This window comes from Dendrobium catenatum, unplaced genomic scaffold (assembly GCF_001605985.2).
Source record: "Dendrobium catenatum unplaced genomic scaffold, ASM160598v2 fragScaff_scaffold_1220, whole genome shotgun sequence".
NCBI lineage: Eukaryota > Viridiplantae > Streptophyta > Magnoliopsida > Asparagales > Orchidaceae > Dendrobium > Dendrobium catenatum.
In genome coordinates, this window is record NW_021319682.1 from 12727202 (window position 1) to 12745540 (window position 18339).

Genomic DNA, 18339 nt, shown 5'->3' on the forward strand with positions numbered 1-18339 from the left:
TTTCCTTTCCTATTTGTGTGCTGAATATTTGTACAACGCTCAGACGTAAAATTACAAACTCTACCGCCACGTATATTTTAGCCCGCAACAGTATTGAACTCCACAAGTGGCTCAAACTGGTTCATCATTGTCAGACAGATTTAAAAAAAAAAAAGAAAACATTTATATAGAGTTATTCCTGAGAGGTGGATATCTCAGTTATCAACGTCGTCCCTATACCCCTATTGATAGCAGGTCATCTTTGGGAGCCTTAATTATTTAGCCAAAGTAGCCCTTGTCACCAGCCTAACCTGAATCAATTTTATTGTACGTATCCATGCTATCCTTTAATGTCACCAAAGGACATAATACATGTCAAATCTTCTTGACCAGGGTGTGGGTTGCATGTTACCACAAATATGACATGTTAAAAAATCCCCTAAGTAATCGTTTTCTCAGGTACCATTCATACTCTAGTCCCCACGTACTACACCTAGTCAACGTCGAGGTTCCCTAACATCATCATCAATCCTGTGATCAACCTATCTCATGCATCAATGCTTAGCTTTTGTCACCATGTCGCTTCATCATGATCTATAGGCCATACCTTTGTTCCAACAATGATGTCATCCACTCAGAGACGTAGGGAGAGATAAGCCTGTAATGTGGGATAGAATAATGGAAAAGGAGAATTTAAGAATACAACACGAAAGAAGAGCATGCATAAATAGAGAAACACATAGAGAGGGTACACACTTCATAAGAGAAGATCATCCCAGCTCCTTCATCTATCTAGAGATAAATCTACTTTTGTCTTTTATAACCTATGATGATAAGAGCACCCTTCTCTCTCTATGTAAAAAGCTTGTAATGTTTATTTGATTAGTGATATTATTTTTGCTCTTGCCTTAATAAATATTGGTCATTCTCATAAAAACCACTAGAATTTTTAGTGTCATGATCTTCTTAGAGCGTGTGTATATGTATATATATATATATATTCTCCTTTATTGAATATAGCTATGCAGAATCATTTTGTCTACACGTTTAGTAATGAATGTTTTTTTTTTGAAAAGATTCTAATTAGTAATGAATGTGAGTGACATATTCCCATCTATATCATTATCTTTGAATATTTAAGGAGTGTACTAAGCGTTGTCACCTAAGCTTGACAAGTTTTAGCAATCAATATCCCAATTTTTATATATGATTTGAGGAGTATAATACCTCTCAACATGTATTATTAGAATATACATCTTCATGCATAATAAACTAATTCAAATGAATTAATTGTATATAAAATAATGAATACAAAATAAAAAGATATTATTTGATTCATGTTTCGAATCATATTCAAACCAAATATGAAAATTTTCGAATAAAATTTTCAATCTTTATTATAGTATATAGAAATATTTTGAGCAACAAAAATTTATTAATTTCAATCATTTCAATATAATTTTATGGATAAAAAATCCTCTCTTCATTTTTCTTAATGAGTAGGCTGCAAGCACATACAGATGTCTTCACGCAGAGCGACCGACACTGTGTTTGCTGTTATTGACCGCGGTGAGATCCCTGCATCGTGCAGAATTACTAGTAGCCAGGAGGCTCTCGTATTCAAAGCCGCCGGCTGACATATTCGTCCTGCTCGGACGCCCCTTACCATTTCCTCGCACAAAAGAAGGTTTACGAGAGAGACAGAGAGAGATAAGTTCGCTCTCTTAGTCTCTTTGTAGCGTTTGCCGATGGCTTCTACGACCCACTGGGGAACCGTCCTCTTTCCTCTGTCTCCGTTCCGTGCTTGGCTGTCCTACTTCGCCGTCGAAAGTGTCATATTTGTTCGACTTTAGATCTGTGAGGGATTTTATCAGTTCTTCCCCGATTTAGTAGAGTGAGGGCGAGATTTGACAGGACGGGAGATATGAATGTGGTGAAGGGGCAAGATTGGCAGCCTTGCAATAAGAAGAGGTTGTGAAAACGAAGAATTACGGTTTAATTGGGCGGCAAGGTGAAGGGTTGGGGGAAAGACGGACAGAGATGAGCTCGACAGCGAGAATGCGGGTGGGGAGGTATGAGATAGGAAGGACTTTGGGGGAGGGTTCGTTCGCGAAGGTCAAGTTTGCGCGGAACGTGGAGACAGGAGAGAATGTTGCCATCAAGATCCTGGACAAGGAGAAGGTCCTCCTTCACAAGATGGTTGGCCAGGTCTTACTTTTTTCATTCTCTGATCGCTGGTCTGAAAAAAAATTAATTTTCTTTTTCCCGTTGAGCAATTGTTACTGTTCGGTTAAATTTTTGGTTTTTTCCTGGAGTGGTTGTTATGTTTATGATGGTATTAGTTCTGATTGTGTATGATTTTGGCTCTTGATACAGCCTACATGTTTTATTTGTCTAGCTTTATATTCTGTTTTTTGTTTTCTGGTTTCAAGAGTTATTTCAGACGGTAATTTTTTTCTTTTTACTTCTCCAGTTGATGCACACACTCTTCAGTTTAATAAGATATGGTAGATTTTTGTAAGTCTTCTGTAAAACCTTCAGATTACAGCCACCGTATTTTGAAGTGTTTTTCGGCTCCTCCTTTTATCACTCATATCTCTGATGTAGATCCCTCCTAGAAAATTACGGTGTTAATTTATCTTGTTCTGCCGAGAGAGAGAGAGAGAGAGAGAGAGAGAGAGAGAGAGAGAGAGAGAGAGAGAGATTTTGACATATTTTTCAATCATGTAACATCAAGTTAGAAAATAAAAATGATTCCTTAAACTTTATCATAAAAATTATTATCCTGCCAAATTTTATCAAATTCTAAGAAGATTTGATTATGCTTTGGCCATCAAGTATATTAAAATAGCTACATAACAAACAATATGGATAAGATAGATAATTTATTAATTGTGTAGAAATACTTAAATCATATAGATCTTTGTGAGTATGTATTAAAAGTCATCTGGAACAATTTCAATCGATTTGAATAAAAAAAATTATATAGAAGTTGTATTTTTAATTATGGACATAAAAAATCATCTATTTCTTTATCAAATTTGATCAACGCTTAAATCTTTATAAAAAGTGTTCAAATTTTATTTCTAAGCTGTTCTTTGATTTGGATCAACATCAATAATCTTGGTCTCACAATTGAATATAGTAATTATTATGTAGAGAATGAACTTTTTTTGGCATAAAGAATAGTAGTCTATCTCCCAACCTCTCTCTCTCTCTCTCTCTCTCTCTCTCATATATATATATGAGAGAGAGAGAATGAGAGGTATAGTTATGGATCTTATGGTTTTCCTTCATTCAATATTTTCCTTTTACTTTGAGGTTTTGATTAATTTCTCATTATCTTTATCACGTTGGTTTCTCTTCTTTCACATTTAAGATTCCAATTTGAAGCATCTTTGTCAAGAGAAATATTACGTGCATAGCTCTATATGCAGATTATGTGAATACACAGCTGCCTATTGAGTATACAACCAGTATACAACTGTACACTCATATAGTCCGCACATAGAGCTAGATATGTGATACTTTTTTCCTTTCCTAATGTGTTTACTTGTTGCACCTTACTTAGCCTTTATCTCATTCTGAGACATCAAAATATATAATGTTCAGACCTTTTCTGAAAGCAAACATTAATTCCTTAGGCAAATTCAAGTTTCTATTTCTTATTTGTTGACATGCAAAATGTATTTTTCATGAATCCCTATGGCTTTTTGAAACCCAGCCACCTTTACTTAAACATCTTTTTTCTTCTGGAGCATTTTCTATCGCTATTCAACAAGTCCTCTGATGCAACTAGAAGCCATTCAAAAATACTCTTGAAATTTTTATGAGAGACTTATGTTGTGATTAAATTTGCATACTTGTAACCTGCAGATCAAACGGGAAATTTCTACCATGAAGCTGATTAGACACCCAAATGTAATAAGGATGTATGAGGTAAGGAAGGACTTTCTTGTGAATGCTGGGTTGGTTCTCCTTTTTTGGTTTTTCTTTTTCTTTATGGCCTTAGATTTTCATGTAGGGCATGATTACGGCTTCGTTTGGGGAGGACTTCTTCTTAAAGCAACTTTTTAATATAGAAATTTTAATTTTTTAACTAAAAAGCAGAAAGAAAGCCGTCCCAAACAAAGCCTACATTTGTATGCTTGGTTCGTTTTCTTATTGCTTCATAAGGCATAAAGGGAATCAGCGAGTGCACACTGATTCTGTGTTTTCTTCATGCATAATGTGCTGCTGTTTTTAGACTTCATTGTATTCATGAGTTTCAGACTCTAGATATGCTCTAATATCTTAATCTGAAGCCTTTTACATAATGTTTTCTATAAAATTAATTGGCGGCATTATCTAATTGTTTTAATTGCTAATTTAATGCTTATGCAGGTGATGGCAAGCAAGACAAAGATATACATTGTATTGGAGCTTGTGACAGGTGGTGAACTCTTTGACAAGATTGTAAGAAGATTAACTTGTATTGATTCAGATTAAATCACCATTCATTTTAATGCAAAGGATTAGCTTTCTTCCTGCCATCTTTTTGGCAATATCTTGTATTTCATGTGTCAGGCAAGCAGTGGAAGATTGAAGGAGGATGAAGCAAGGAAGTACTTTCAACAGCTAATCAATGCCGTGGACTATTGTCACAGCAGGGGCGTCTATCACAGGGACCTAAAGGTGCCCTTCATTCCCTCCTCTCTCACACACACATTTTCCAATTCTGTTAGCAACTTTTGTACCTTTTGCGAATTCTTATAACAATTCATTCTGCCAATTCTGTTTGCATCTTCTGTAACTTCAAGTATTCTTATAACAGTTCATTTTGAATGGAAATCTTGTCTTAATATAGTTTATAATGTGGTCATTATGACAGCCAGAAAATCTGCTTTTAGATGTCAATGGGCTTCTCAAAGTCTCGGATTTTGGACTAAGTGCACTTCCTCAACAAGTTCGTGTAAGTTAAATGATTGAGTTTAAATTCATTAGTTGTCTTGATGGCTGCTTAAGCATGATAAAGACCAGCTGACTGGACTAGCTATCATCATGGGTTCTTGAAAATTGCCCTTCTCATGTTTATGTTAACTGAGAACAAATGACAATATTTGCTGTGTAGGAAGATGGACTGCTTCACACAACATGTGGAACACCAAATTATGTTGCTCCAGAGGTATATTTAGGACTAGGCAATTTTGCTTTTGGTTTTTCATTCCATCTCGTTCTTTTTCTTTCGTATTATAACTTAGGTTATATGCAGGTGATAAACAATAAAGGCTATGATGGAGCCAAGGCAGATCTTTGGTCATGCGGTGTTATCCTTTTTATTCTAATGGCAGGCTATTTGCCTTTTGAAGATTCTAACCTAATGATACTTTATAAGAAGGTGAGCTATTTAGTCGAGCAGAAATTGTTCTTTTGCGATATGAATATTGTAAGGTAAACATGATTAACATTTTGTGTTATGTGGTGGCTGGTGCAGATCTTTAAAGCTGATTTTACATGTCCTGCTTGGTTCTCCACCAGCGTGAAGAAGCTTATTAAGAGGATTTTGGATCCTAATCCCCAAACTGTAGGTTCTTATCTCGCAATTGGTAATAATGAACTATTGAACTAAATTCTTTAAACTAGTAAAAAAAAAATCCGCTTAATTGTGTTCTGCAGCGCATGACAATGGCAGAAGTGATCGAAAATGAGTGGTTTAAGAAGGGATACCAACCTCCAAGTTTTGAAACAGCTGAAATTAGTCTTGATGATGTAAATGCGATCTTTGATGAATCGGGGGTAATACTTAGCAATTCTTTCAGTCTACCTTATTTTTTGTAAGACTTGAGACTGAACCTCTGATGCAATATTTTTAATTTTTAAACTTGCAGGAGTCAGCGAATCTTGTTGTTGAGCAGCGACTAGAAAGACCATCTCAGATGAATGCATTTGAGCTTATTTCTACATCCCAAGGTCTAAATCTTGGAAGCTTGTTTGAGAAGCAGATGGTATGTCCATTTCTTGGATTGATCAAATGATCTTTGTCCATGCAATTTGATTTTGGTATTTCTTTACTTCTTCTAGTGTTAATTCTGTGACGTCCTTTTTGTCCTTAATGCATGAGCCTGTGCTTCAAAAAAATGTTTAAGAAGGTGAAATCTTACGGAAGGCACTTTTATCTATTGTGGGCAGGGCTGAAAGTCACATGAATTGCCCATTTTTACTATTTTTAAATACAAAAACATGTTAAAAATAAACTTACGCATAGAAAGTACATCTAGATTTTTTAAAAATATATAATTTTTTTTCAATTGAGGACAGTTTTTATAGAAAGTAAACTACAAAGCAGGCATAAAATGCATTTGAAGTTCGTTGATGGCCTACTGAGGGGGCTTCAATGGGATGGCAGATGGGGGGCTTAGGCGATGAGATAACAGGTGGTGTTTTTTGATGTGTGGTTAACAAGAATTAGGGATTGCAAGCAAATTTTAATTTATGAGTTCAAAATGATTAGTTAGCTTGGTTAACTTAAAAAATAACTTAATTTAAGATATTTGAGCTTAGGAAAATAATGTTTTAATGTATTTGACCATAAGTTTACCCTTCTAGCCTTCCAGAAATGTTAACAAATTTAGAATTTACAGTAGTTGCAATCTTCCCTATTTATAATATACATGAATAAAGACATGATGTGAAATGAACATTGTTTACATATATTATTGATGAATATAGAAGGAATATTGCTTATATTTAAGTCATTCAGGATATATATGCAGGAGTTGTTACTTGTTCAAACACAAGGTGGTTTGACCAATTATTTTCCTATTTCAGTTGGATTACATCAAGGATAAGCTTTGAGCCCGTATCTTTTTGCTTTAGTCATGGATATTCGCACTAGACATTTGCAAGAGGTTGTACCCCGGTGTATGCTTTTTGTGGATGATATTCTTATTGAAGGTTAACTTGATTTATGGAGGTCAATCTTAGAGTCTACAGGTTTTCATTTGAGTAAATCTAAAACTAAATATATGGAGTTTGATTTTAATAGTAATAGATCTCGTGGGGGGATTGTAACTTTGGGCGATCTTGTAATTAATAAGATTACACGTTTTAGATATCTTTGGTCTATCGTTCAAAGTGATGGTGGAATAGATGGAGATATTATTAGTAGAATTCGAGTTGGATGGTTGAAGTGGAGGAATGCATCGGGCGTGTTGTGTGATAGAAAAGTCCCCTCAAACTTAAGGAAAATTTCTATAAGATGGTGGTGAGACCTGCAATGCTTTATGGTACAAAATGTTGGCCGTTAAAAGAGAAGCATAATATTAAGTTAAGTGTTGCAGAGATGAGGATGCCCAAGTGAATGAGTGGTTTTACTCTTAGAGATAGGATATGAAATGAGCATATACGTGAATAGTTTGGAGTAGTTCCAGTGGAAGATAAGATTAGAGAGAGTTGCCTTAGATGATTTGGTTACATAAAACAACAACCTTCTAATGACCCGGTTAGGAAAGTAGATGTATTAGATTTAGCTTATGTTAAGAAAGATAGATGTAGACCTAAAAAATCTTGGTTAGAAAATATTAGAAATGACATTTCTTTATTAGATTTAAATGAGAATTTGACTATTAACAGACACAATGGAGGAAAAAGATTCAAGTTGCCGACTCACACAATGAGATAAAGGCTTGATGTTGTTATTGTATAAAAGGAATATTAATTACACAAACTATTTAAGCATGAAATGCATTGTATATACATTTCATAAAATAATTAATATGTTAAAATCAATTGCCAAGAAGGGAGGACTTAGAAAAGCGTGAGGCAATTATGAGAAGAGCAAAAAGTTTTATCGAGTTCTTGAGAAACACTAAGAAACCAATGAAAACATGTCGTTGCTAATGCAACTGCACAACACCGCCTCAGCTCTCCATTGCCGCATAGAGAAATCTTGATTGTTTTGCTATCTTTGGGCCCCCAATTTGGGAAGATGGGGAGCTAGAGCATCACATCACGTTTTCTCTATGACGCCCCAAGGATCTGACTTGGAAGAATTAATCCTTTAAACCATCAACTTACCAGAGCTATCTATGCCATTCATCAGTAAAATCAGTACAATATATTCTATAATTTAAAACGTAATGTAAACATTTATTATTCATTCCTCAAAAGTCATTTACAATACTTAGGATCTTTATAATTATCACGTATCCATTCTGTCCTGAGTACAAAAAGAATAATTATATAAAAAAAAAGAACGTAACCTGAAGAATCCTGATCAACCTCACACTCCTACTCTTATATAAAAAAAAGAACATAACCTGAAGAATCCTGATCAACCTCACACTCCTACTCCCTTGCCCTGACCTTAAATCATTAACCATATATAATGAGCTTAAAAAGCCCAACAGGTCACCAAATACCTACAACTGAAATCAAAGCACGGTGCAGAAACAATATGCATGTCAATCAGTCAAATCATAGCAATAACTTTCACATGATCATTGAGTTAATGCAGAAACATAAATCAATACAGAAATAGGAATCAATGCATAATCAGTATCAATTCAAAAACAGTAAAATCCACAATCGACAGTAGAAGAATCAGTAAACAGTATAGAAGTCCGTAAAGCTCTACGAATCAGTACGTGCGTCAAATCTCTACAGTAGTCGTCGTATCTATAACATTAGTCAAATCAATAGAGAAATCTTCGGGTCAATAATATCAGTTAAATCAATGAAGAAATCGTCGTATCTGTAATATCAGTTAAACCCATAAAGAAATCATCGGGTCAATAATATTAGTCGGTATAAAATCATATAAAGCATCAAATCGATACATCATTAATGACTATTGCAATCAAATCAATGAAATAAAATCGTAACATCGTTCGAGACAGTTAGAATCAATCAATGCAGTAAAATCATATCAAAACATACATTTGCAATTCCAGTTATTCAATATCACGTGCTCAGTGTATCACATGCACTACAGTTAATCTATATCACATGTTCAGTGTATCACATGCATAATGTCAGTACAGTGACTCAGTGGTATCAATGCCTTTATCAGTGTCTGTATCAGTAACAATCCAGTGATTGAAATAGTAATGCAATAACAGTGAAATCGTACAGTAACAGTAAATCTGTACAGTAACGATAAATCCGTACAATATCAATAAATCCGTACAGTAGTAATAAATTCGTACAATAATGAAAACAATGATGAAATACATGCTTTTCAGTGATCACTCTCAACAAGTAAAAGCCCTGGCTATTATGGTGTTTTTTCAGTCTTGTATCAGTATCAGTATCAGTATCTTATATCATTATCCGTTGGCTCAGTAAATAGAGTCTCCACTTATATTATAAATTCGTACTAATAGAGGGAAAGAAATGATAAAAAATGTGGTTGTACTACCTCCTCTTATATTACTGTCTATCACAAAGTTAAGAAAGAAACTTTTCTTAAAATTTCTAATGGGAAAACAATGATTTATTGTTGGATATGCTTTTAACTGTGATATGGTGCCTGTTGGGGGACCTTGGTTTTGCTTGAGCCTGATTTGTGAGGGCTTAATTTTTGGTCATTTCTCCTGTCTGCTTTGCATTTCTCCTCTCCGATCAACCTGCTCTATTGCCTTATGGTTATAGATTCATATTAGCTCTGCTTCCCTGGTGCATTCTGGATCATTTCTTCGTTCTTACTGGAAACCTGTTTATCGAGTACATTCTATGATGATTTCTTTATCGATTTTGGACATTGAGGGGTTTTTTTCAATCCTTGGATGATGATGACTACCTCGGGTAATTTTTCAGGTCGACCCCTTGAATGGCCTTTCGGCAACCAAGGGTCTCTATGCCTTCGGTGCTATCTGATTTGCATGCCAACTTGAATCCCTGAGTCTAGGTTTTTGCCATTTTTGCATTTTTGCTGTAATGCTTTTTTCATTGTTAATTTTTTTGGTCTCCCCCTCTTTTCTATTGGGTGAGCTTTTGCTTTTTTGACTCCTTTAGAGTGTTATTAATTTTTGACTTTGGAGTTTCTTAGCTCCCTTTCCCTGTATTTTTACTTTTAATTTTATACATCAATGAACGAGATACCAAAAAAAAAAAAGAAAAAAAGAAGAAGAGGATTTTAGGACATTTTGTAGATTTCTTTCCAACGTCATTTCCTTAAAATGAATATGTTGTCTTCGTGCCTGTTGCGCAGGGTCTTGTTCAACGGGAAACAAGATTCGCATCAAAACTGCCTGCTGAAGAAATACTTTCAAAGATAGAAGAAGCTGCCAAACCTTTGGGCTTTAATTCCGAGAAACGAAATTACAAGGTATTCCACGCTCCTGCCGTATGCTTTCTTTTTCGATAGCTAAATTCCAAACATTTTTCTTGAATATTCTGTTTGAGCATCAAACATTTGACCATGAATTAAGAGGTCTTATTCCTATTATTGCCACTACTGCAAGTTCATTATCGACTGCTGCTGATTATTCAAAATTCTTCCTTTCAGTTGAAACTGGAAGGCGAAAAAAGTGGAAGGAAAGGTCCTTTAGCCATTGCAACACAGGCATGTTCTTTGAACCATTTCATTTGATTTGTCGCAACTCAGTAGTTGATTTCAGAAATCCAAATATTGATTTCCCTATTTGATTCTGAAGGTTTTCGAAGTAGCTCCATCATTAAACATGGTAGAGGTCCGTAAGGCCAGAGGTGACACTCTTGAATTTCATAAGGTGCGTGATAAACCATTAATTATTTTGTGTGGGCATCGAATGCCGTCCGGAGACCAATCAAAATGCTCTACATCATCCATTCGCTCAGTACTGCTGCTCGGTACCGCTGGCGTGGTGCATTCTAGTTGGTCTCTAGACGGTGTTCTCCGTCCAGCCTCCGCATAAAATAATTTCTCGAGAGAAACACCCTACCATCTAGATGATCTATTGAACTTAAAGCTTAAGCTAAGAATTTTCCACCGTCTTTTGTCCTTTTCAGTTCTACAAAAACATCTCAGCCGGGCTGAAAGATATCATCTGGAAAACTTGACAACTGAAGCAACTTCAAGTTCCGATTAACACCAGACCTGTGTAAAATGACTTGACTTGATGCATACTGCTTTTGATCCATTGCTTGGCTATATAATTTCTGAAATGTTTGTCTGTGCTGTTTTGTAAATTTCCTGAAACTTGCGGTCCTATGTTTTATATTTCCAATGTATTACTATTTGGTTTCCTCGTGTTTCTATCTCCAACCCAATTTTATCTTGCACTCAATAGTCCCCTACTCTATGTAATATGTAAGTGGGGCATATTTTCTTCCGTTGTTACACATTGCAGACAAAAGAAATGGTCCACTGAAGGTGAAATTATTTCGTGCGGTCACCGGAAGCTATTCAGAGATGAATCAGATACGTCATTTTTTTTTGCAGTGTACCAGTTTTATATATCGTTGTGTACTGGGTGATGTGTGGCGCATCATAATTCACCTCGGGATAATTCAGTGATCGCACGTAATAATTTCTCCCACTGAAGGAATTATCTACTTACTATTATGATGTGCCACATCAACGGGTGAGGCACTCATCTTGACGAGAAAAAAATTTGAAATAAAGGCTATGTAATTCAAACTTTAGCTGATTGTATCAGGGGTTTTCCACGTAAAAACTTTGGTGTCTCTTATGAACGCTACACCCTCTCACTTATCTGATTGTGTGCTGGATCTTCGTACAACGCTAAGACGTTAAACTATATATTTCTCAACCGCCGCGAATATTCCAGGACGCAACAATATATATATTATTTTTCATAATAACTTCACAATTACTCTGAATTTGTTGCCTAATGCGGCATCTTTTAAATTTCATGTGGTTTGAGTAAATTCAAAATACATTGAAAAGGAACCAAGGTGGGGATTCCAAATTTCTCAATTAAATATTTTATATTTATTTTTCTCTTAATCAAATTCCTTACATTTTAAAACCTTGCATTTGTTTTACTTAACATACATTCGAACTAATGCCCTCAACTAATTTAATGTTATGTGTATTGTCAACATTAACCACACTATCAACTAATCATTTGTTAAGAGGGATTTACATACATATCACAATAGTTTTATATATTTACATATCTAACTTCTAAATATTTATATTTATTTTAACAAGATTACAATCATTAATTGATATAAAAAATATCATTAGATTTAATTGTTCTAAATTGAAATGCACATTTTTATATAAATCTTTTGATTAGTTTAGACTTTAGGATGTTATATAAGTAATGCAATAAAAAAAATGATATTAGATATGTAAAATGTAAACTCTTCTTATATATATAAGTGAGGCACTTAGCTCTAAAAAAATATTAAAAAAATCATTAATTTAAATTTATCGATAATGAAATATGCATATATATATAATGCTTAGTAATATAAAATTTTAGATATTAAATATGTATGATAAATTTGCCAAATATCTAATTGAGCATGAATCTCACTGCATATTTAAATTTAAAACTTTCAAAATTAAATATAGGAAGATCTAAAATATGATTTCACCAAACTTATAGTCAAATTGAACGTCTCGATATGCAGAACCTAACAACATCAAAAGTGATCATATCTATGTTCAAATAAGCTCAGATCAAGTATTTGTAGTATAATAAGAAACTTTAATACACTAATTGGAGGATCAAATAATCTTCAAATCTTACATTCTTATAGCCAAATTGAATGTCTCGACGAGATGAATCAAATGAGCCCTATTGTCACTTAATTATGGTCGTATTCTAGCTTAGTTGCTTTGGAAAGTTCATGTAATTATGAGAATCTCGCATTAATCAATCCTCTATGTTAAAAATGTTTAGAAGAAAAAACATCAAGCTTTCTTTTAACTATGCTTGTACAATACACTAACTCCATGCTCATATGTTTTCAAGTTTTAGGAAAACCCCACATGAAAAATTGTCGCCCGCATGGGAATAACCCTATTAGGCAACTCCCCCCCTACACAACAAAATCCATATTAAGTAGCTTGTGAGTCACTTATAGCATGTGAGTTTAGATGGTTACTCTATACGATAAGATTCGTGTTAATCAGTGTATGAATCCCTTCCTACATGTTGGTCTAGGTGGTTATCCTCATGAAGATTATAATGTCAAAACAAATTCAGGCCCACTTGAGGTGACATAATGTTGAGTTATCGATGTCAATCTAGAGATACAATGAAGAGTTAAAACTTGGATAAATTTGCATATCACCAGCAAGTAAATATTATCATGTTCATTCATTCACAAGAGTTAGGCGAGTTAAAAACTTGAAGAAATTTATCATGAAGGAACAAGTCTTATTATGTTTTTTACCCTGCCTTATTCATCCATATAAGAAAGCCAAATTATAACCTAGAAGAATTCAAAGAAGGTCATACACATAAATGAGGAGACAAGTGAGCAAAAAAATATTCTTTCATTCATTTTAAATGTCATTATATATGCATATTGCAAAAGAAAAATATGAAAAAAAAAAAAGGAGGACGACCTCAATGATTATTTGAGCTCACCTCGTCGCATTCTTCAATGGAGTCTAACATCAGCTCATAGAAGAAGCCTTTGTCTTCAGAAAAACTTACTATCGAGCTTGTTGGAGGTGATCAGCTTCTGCAAGTAGTACTCAATTCTCACATCGTACTGTTTCAAGATAACCTCTTGGTACAATGGAGTGTTAGAGAAAGCCATCAACTTCTCCTTTCTTTTCCTTGAAGTCACTAGCTTCCCAAGTGAGTTATTCAACAGTAACCTATAGTAGCTCGTCAACTTCCTTCAAGAAGGTGTCCTACCTTCATTGCTTCTCTTGCTGGGCTGCATCACTTGTCAAGCCCCGGAATTTAATTTGAAAGATTTCTTTCTTTTATATTTTATTATACAACATCTAAAGTCATCTAATTTCATATATAAGTAATATACAACAAAAACAAATTAGATAATTCAAAGCATTAATATATACATATGTATTCATTTCACAAAAAAAATATATACACTACTTAGAATCTATAAAATCATATCATAACTACTCTGTTACAAGTATAAAAGAATAACTAAAATAACAAGAACTTAGATCTGAAGGATCCCGATCAATCTCACACTCCTGCTCCACTGTCTTGACAAGAAATTATTTAACCACATATAATGAGCTCAAGAGCCCAACGAGAAATCAAAACCTGCAACTGAACTCAAAGCACGATAAAAAAATAATATGCATATCAATAATCAAATTATAATAGTAGCATTAATATGATCACAAATCAATACAAAAATAGTAAAACACACATGCAATAGTAGTAAAGTTTATAACCAATAAAGTGATGCGGTACGTACAAAAGTTGGTCAAATAGTACAATATATAAATCAATAAACTAGTATGGGTGTCGAATCATTAAAGCAATTATCGTATCAGTACAATCAATTAGTTAAGAAATAGAATAAAGCGATAAAATTAAATGATTAGTAAAGACTATCGAAATCATATCAATGCAGTAAAATCATATATGAGTGTATACATATTATTCAGTTATTATATATTAGTGCCTTAATTACATGCTCGATATATCATAGCTCAATCAATATCAATATAATAAAGTAGTAAAATCATATAATAACAGTAATATTGAATCCATAACATATATTTTAGTAGTTACACTAAAAAAGTAAGGAGAGTACCTAATTTAAGCAGTATTTTTCCAGTAAGCATTAATTTGTATTAATATCTTGTTGGCTCAGTAAATAGAGTTATTACTCTTTACCTATCGGGATAATAATAACTTTTTATAACTCCCAATCAATATCATGTAAATTAGTAAAAGGATAACACCGAACCATAATATTTAAAGAAAAGCTCGTCGGTCCGCCATCATATAAAAGTCAATCAATCTCTAGCCAATGTCAGCAGAACCACCTTTAATTTGATTAGTCCTCACACATATTATTATCAAAGTACTATAACAATAATAAAAATACATTATTACTCAACCACATACCTACATTCATTTTCAATATTTGTTTTAAGAGTATGCTGACAATAAAAATATCACTTATTCAATAAGTTGAAATAGTACAAAATACAATAACTTTCATTTTAACGGTTGAAATTCAATCAAAATGTCCTAGATAATCAGTATGATAAAATACAAAAAGTTGTGTGGTAAAAATTCAATAAATTCAGATAAAATACAATAAAATTATTTATGGGGTGAATTAAATAGTCAAAATTAAAATATTTAAAAATAAAGACAGTATTAAAATTATCTACAATGACCTGATAAATTTTTACAAAAACGGCAAAGCGAACCGGCCACTAAAAATTAGCTTTCTCTCTTTCTCTCCGCTGCACTGCAATTCAAATAGGAATTCATATTTATTTTTTTTTTCAATTATTTCCACAAATTTTGATTGTTACATCTCTCCTAGCCAACTTGACCTTCAAGACTCCATCTTCTTATTGGCCGCCTATCTATATGCTAACTCCTCATAAAGGATTGACTTCAACTTCCTCGTGTCATCCCTTAAAATGGCGAGTGTTCTAACTACTTGTCGCAACACAACTCTTTCACTGAATATGTCATATCATGTCGGACAAGTAATAGGTGATGCCCAAGATCCAAAAAAAAAAAACTTGCATTTATATAGCCTAAAAGTTTTAGTACCAAATTTGTTCAAACTCTTAATACCCATTTCACCACCACCTTCTGAAGTCACCCATTCATTTTGCTACCTTCACTAATGATCCTATAGACTCTACATCATAATAAGGCCCATATATTGAAAGCTTCTTAAATCCTACTCCTCTACATGCAAAGGGGGGAGTTTACACAGTTAAGTTGATATATATCAAAGGGCCAAAATTTTTTACATGCAAAAGGTTGAGTTAATGGGGCTAATAAATTGACAACTTCCTAAAACCCAATCCTCTATGTTAGACTCAACATGATTAAGCTGAAAACTGTTCAAGGTCCAATCCTCTATATGCAAAGTGCTGAGTTTGTTAGATCCTAAATTGAATGTTAAATTGAAATCTTAAATTGTAAAATTCTATTTTATTATAAAAATTTAACATAATTATGACTTTTTAAAAAATAAATTAACTAAATTTCAAGTTGATTCAAATTCAAATTAGCCAAGTTGAAATCGATCCAATTCTATTTGAGCCGGCTCCAAGTCGAATTGGATGGAGCCACGATCCAAGTTCGATATATGCACTACTAACATCATTTTATTTGATTTCGAGTCACCCTTAGCTCGGCTCGAAATCAAATTGTTCTCAGGCTAATTCGATGGGAGAGACATTATGAGAGAGGATGAGAAGAGGCATAATTTATTAAAATACTGAGATTTTTAATTTCAATGCATAATAATAAAAAATAACATCTTCCATTATCTATTTATAGAAATAAGGTTTACAATTCAAATTATAAATTAATCATATCTTCCAATCCACATTCAAAGATGGTCTTATTATTAAACTGAAATTTAAAACCAAGAATATCTCAAAAGAATAAATTCCACCTAATTAAAAAAAAAAAAAAACTGATAAACTAAATGCAATTTAAATTCATGAAGCTATGTTAGTCTGCTTAGATTTAGATCTAGTTGCAAGTCTTGCTTTGATTTCATATTTTGCATCGGAATCTAAGTAGGTATGTAAACGAGTCGAGCTGAGCTCGAGTCACCTTCGACTTGAGCTAGAGCATGATTGACTAATCGAGTTTGAGCTTAAGCTCGATCTTTACTCTACGAGTTCAAACTAGCTAATGAGCTGATTCATTTATTATGAAAGAGAGAAAATTGACTATGATTTGAACAATTATTATAATATAATAGTAAAAAGAATAAAAATTTATAAGAAAAATAATGCTTAATCACTTAATATAATAAAATGATATAATTTTTAAATATTTATAACAACTTTGTACTTAAAATTTGGAACCATAATATATTAAGTATATTTTATATTAATATATTTTAAACTAGCCAACTCGCGAGCTAACGAGTCGAGTCAGGCAGGCTCAAGTTTGACTTTTTAGCTCATTGAGCTCGGCTCACGAGCTATTTTTTGAGTCAAATCCGAGCTAATTCACTAGTCGGATTGATTCACTTACACCCTCTAGCAACATGCATGCATCTATAACATAAGATATAAAATTTTTATTTTTCAAGATTCAACAAAAAATTGAACATTTACTTGCTAAAACAAAGGGACTCAAGTAACTGTGCCAACAAAGGAAACCGCAAGCAAAAGACCAAACAGCAAAAATCCAAAACATCAAACGGACGTCAGCCAACAGCCTTGCGTGAAGCGCACGACCAGATTCATAAGGTCCTACACCAAATTAAATAAACAACTTCAATGGAAATTCTAATCACATTGCATGAGACCCCACAGATAGAACAATTATTAGGTCCAGACACTGACTTAGTTCTATATCCGGACTTCAATAACATATCGCTACGAGCTCTTACTCTTTACCGTGCGGCCCGACGACCCGACCCGGACCGGAACCAGGTATTGCTATGTATTGGCTGATTTGTGCATACCGGGGTATTGGTCAGTATTGCTCGACAATAACGAGAAATACCATTCTGTTAAGAGACCAATACCTAGCAATACCGAGCAATACCTAGTAAAAACCCGGTTTTGCTAGGTATTGCTCAGTATTGCTCGGTATTTCTAGGTATTGGTCTTGGCAAAGCGGTATTTCTCGTTAGTGTCAAGCAATACCTAGCAATACCCGAACATAGCAATACCGGGTTCTGGTCCGGGTCGGGTCGTCGGGCCGCGTGGTAAAGAATAAGAGCACGTGGTGACATGTTATTGACTTCCGGATGTACAACAATGTCAGGTGTCCGGACCTAATAATTATTCCCACATATAAGCTCCTTGTCTTTGTTGCTGCTTCTTTCTCCAGCAATCTTCATATTTGAATATTATTATAGCACCACGCCTTTTAAATATCATCGTTAGTTATGTAAAGTTAATAACATCTCAAGTAGAGAAATATATCATTAGTTGATTATGTCAGAATTGAGGGAAGGTATGAACTGGATAATTAGGTTTTATTTGGGAAGATTTACTTTTTAAAAGCAGATATAAAGTAATGGTCAAAAGTTATTATAAAGGAAGCCTAAGTATAGTAGGGTGTAAACGAGTCGAGTCGAGCTCGAGTCACCTCTGATTTGAGTGTGAGCTTGATTCCTTAATCGAGTTCGACCTCGAACTCAAGCTTTATTCTGCGAGTTCTAGCTGGCTTGTTTATTATGAAAGAGAGAAAATAATTATGATTTAAGCAATTAGTATAATAAAATATTAAAAAGAATGAGATATTATAAAGAATAATAAAG

General features: G+C 33.8%; 1 protein-coding gene across 1 annotated transcript; it reads left to right on the top strand.

The window, feature by feature from the left end:
- The first annotated feature begins 1547 nt into the window (after positions 1 to 1547).
- Positions 1548 to 11217, top strand: LOC110110059 (CBL-interacting protein kinase 23). Its single transcript, XM_020841362.2, has 14 exons — positions 1548 to 2187; positions 3856 to 3918; positions 4363 to 4434; positions 4546 to 4653; positions 4850 to 4930; positions 5090 to 5143; positions 5231 to 5356; positions 5453 to 5542; positions 5635 to 5754; positions 5847 to 5963; positions 10169 to 10285; positions 10466 to 10522; positions 10614 to 10688; positions 10948 to 11217. The coding sequence occupies exons 1-14, from the start codon at positions 2020 to 2022 to the stop codon at positions 10996 to 10998; spliced, it is 1299 nt and encodes a 432-aa protein (XP_020697021.1). The 5' UTR covers positions 1548 to 2019; the 3' UTR covers positions 10999 to 11217.
- The last annotated feature ends 7122 nt before the right edge of the window (positions 11218 to 18339 follow it).

Coding starts and splice junctions, on each gene's coding strand:
- LOC110110059 (XM_020841362.2), top strand. CDS start 2,020: ATGAGCTCGACAGCGAGAATGCGGGTGGGGAGGTATGAGATAGGAAGG. Junction 4,435..4,545: donor GTGAACTCTTTGACAAGATT/GTAAGAAGATTA, acceptor TTCATGTGTCAG/GCAAGCAGTGGAAGATTGAA. Junction 4,931..5,089: donor CACTTCCTCAACAAGTTCGT/GTAAGTTAAATG, acceptor TTTGCTGTGTAG/GAAGATGGACTGCTTCACAC.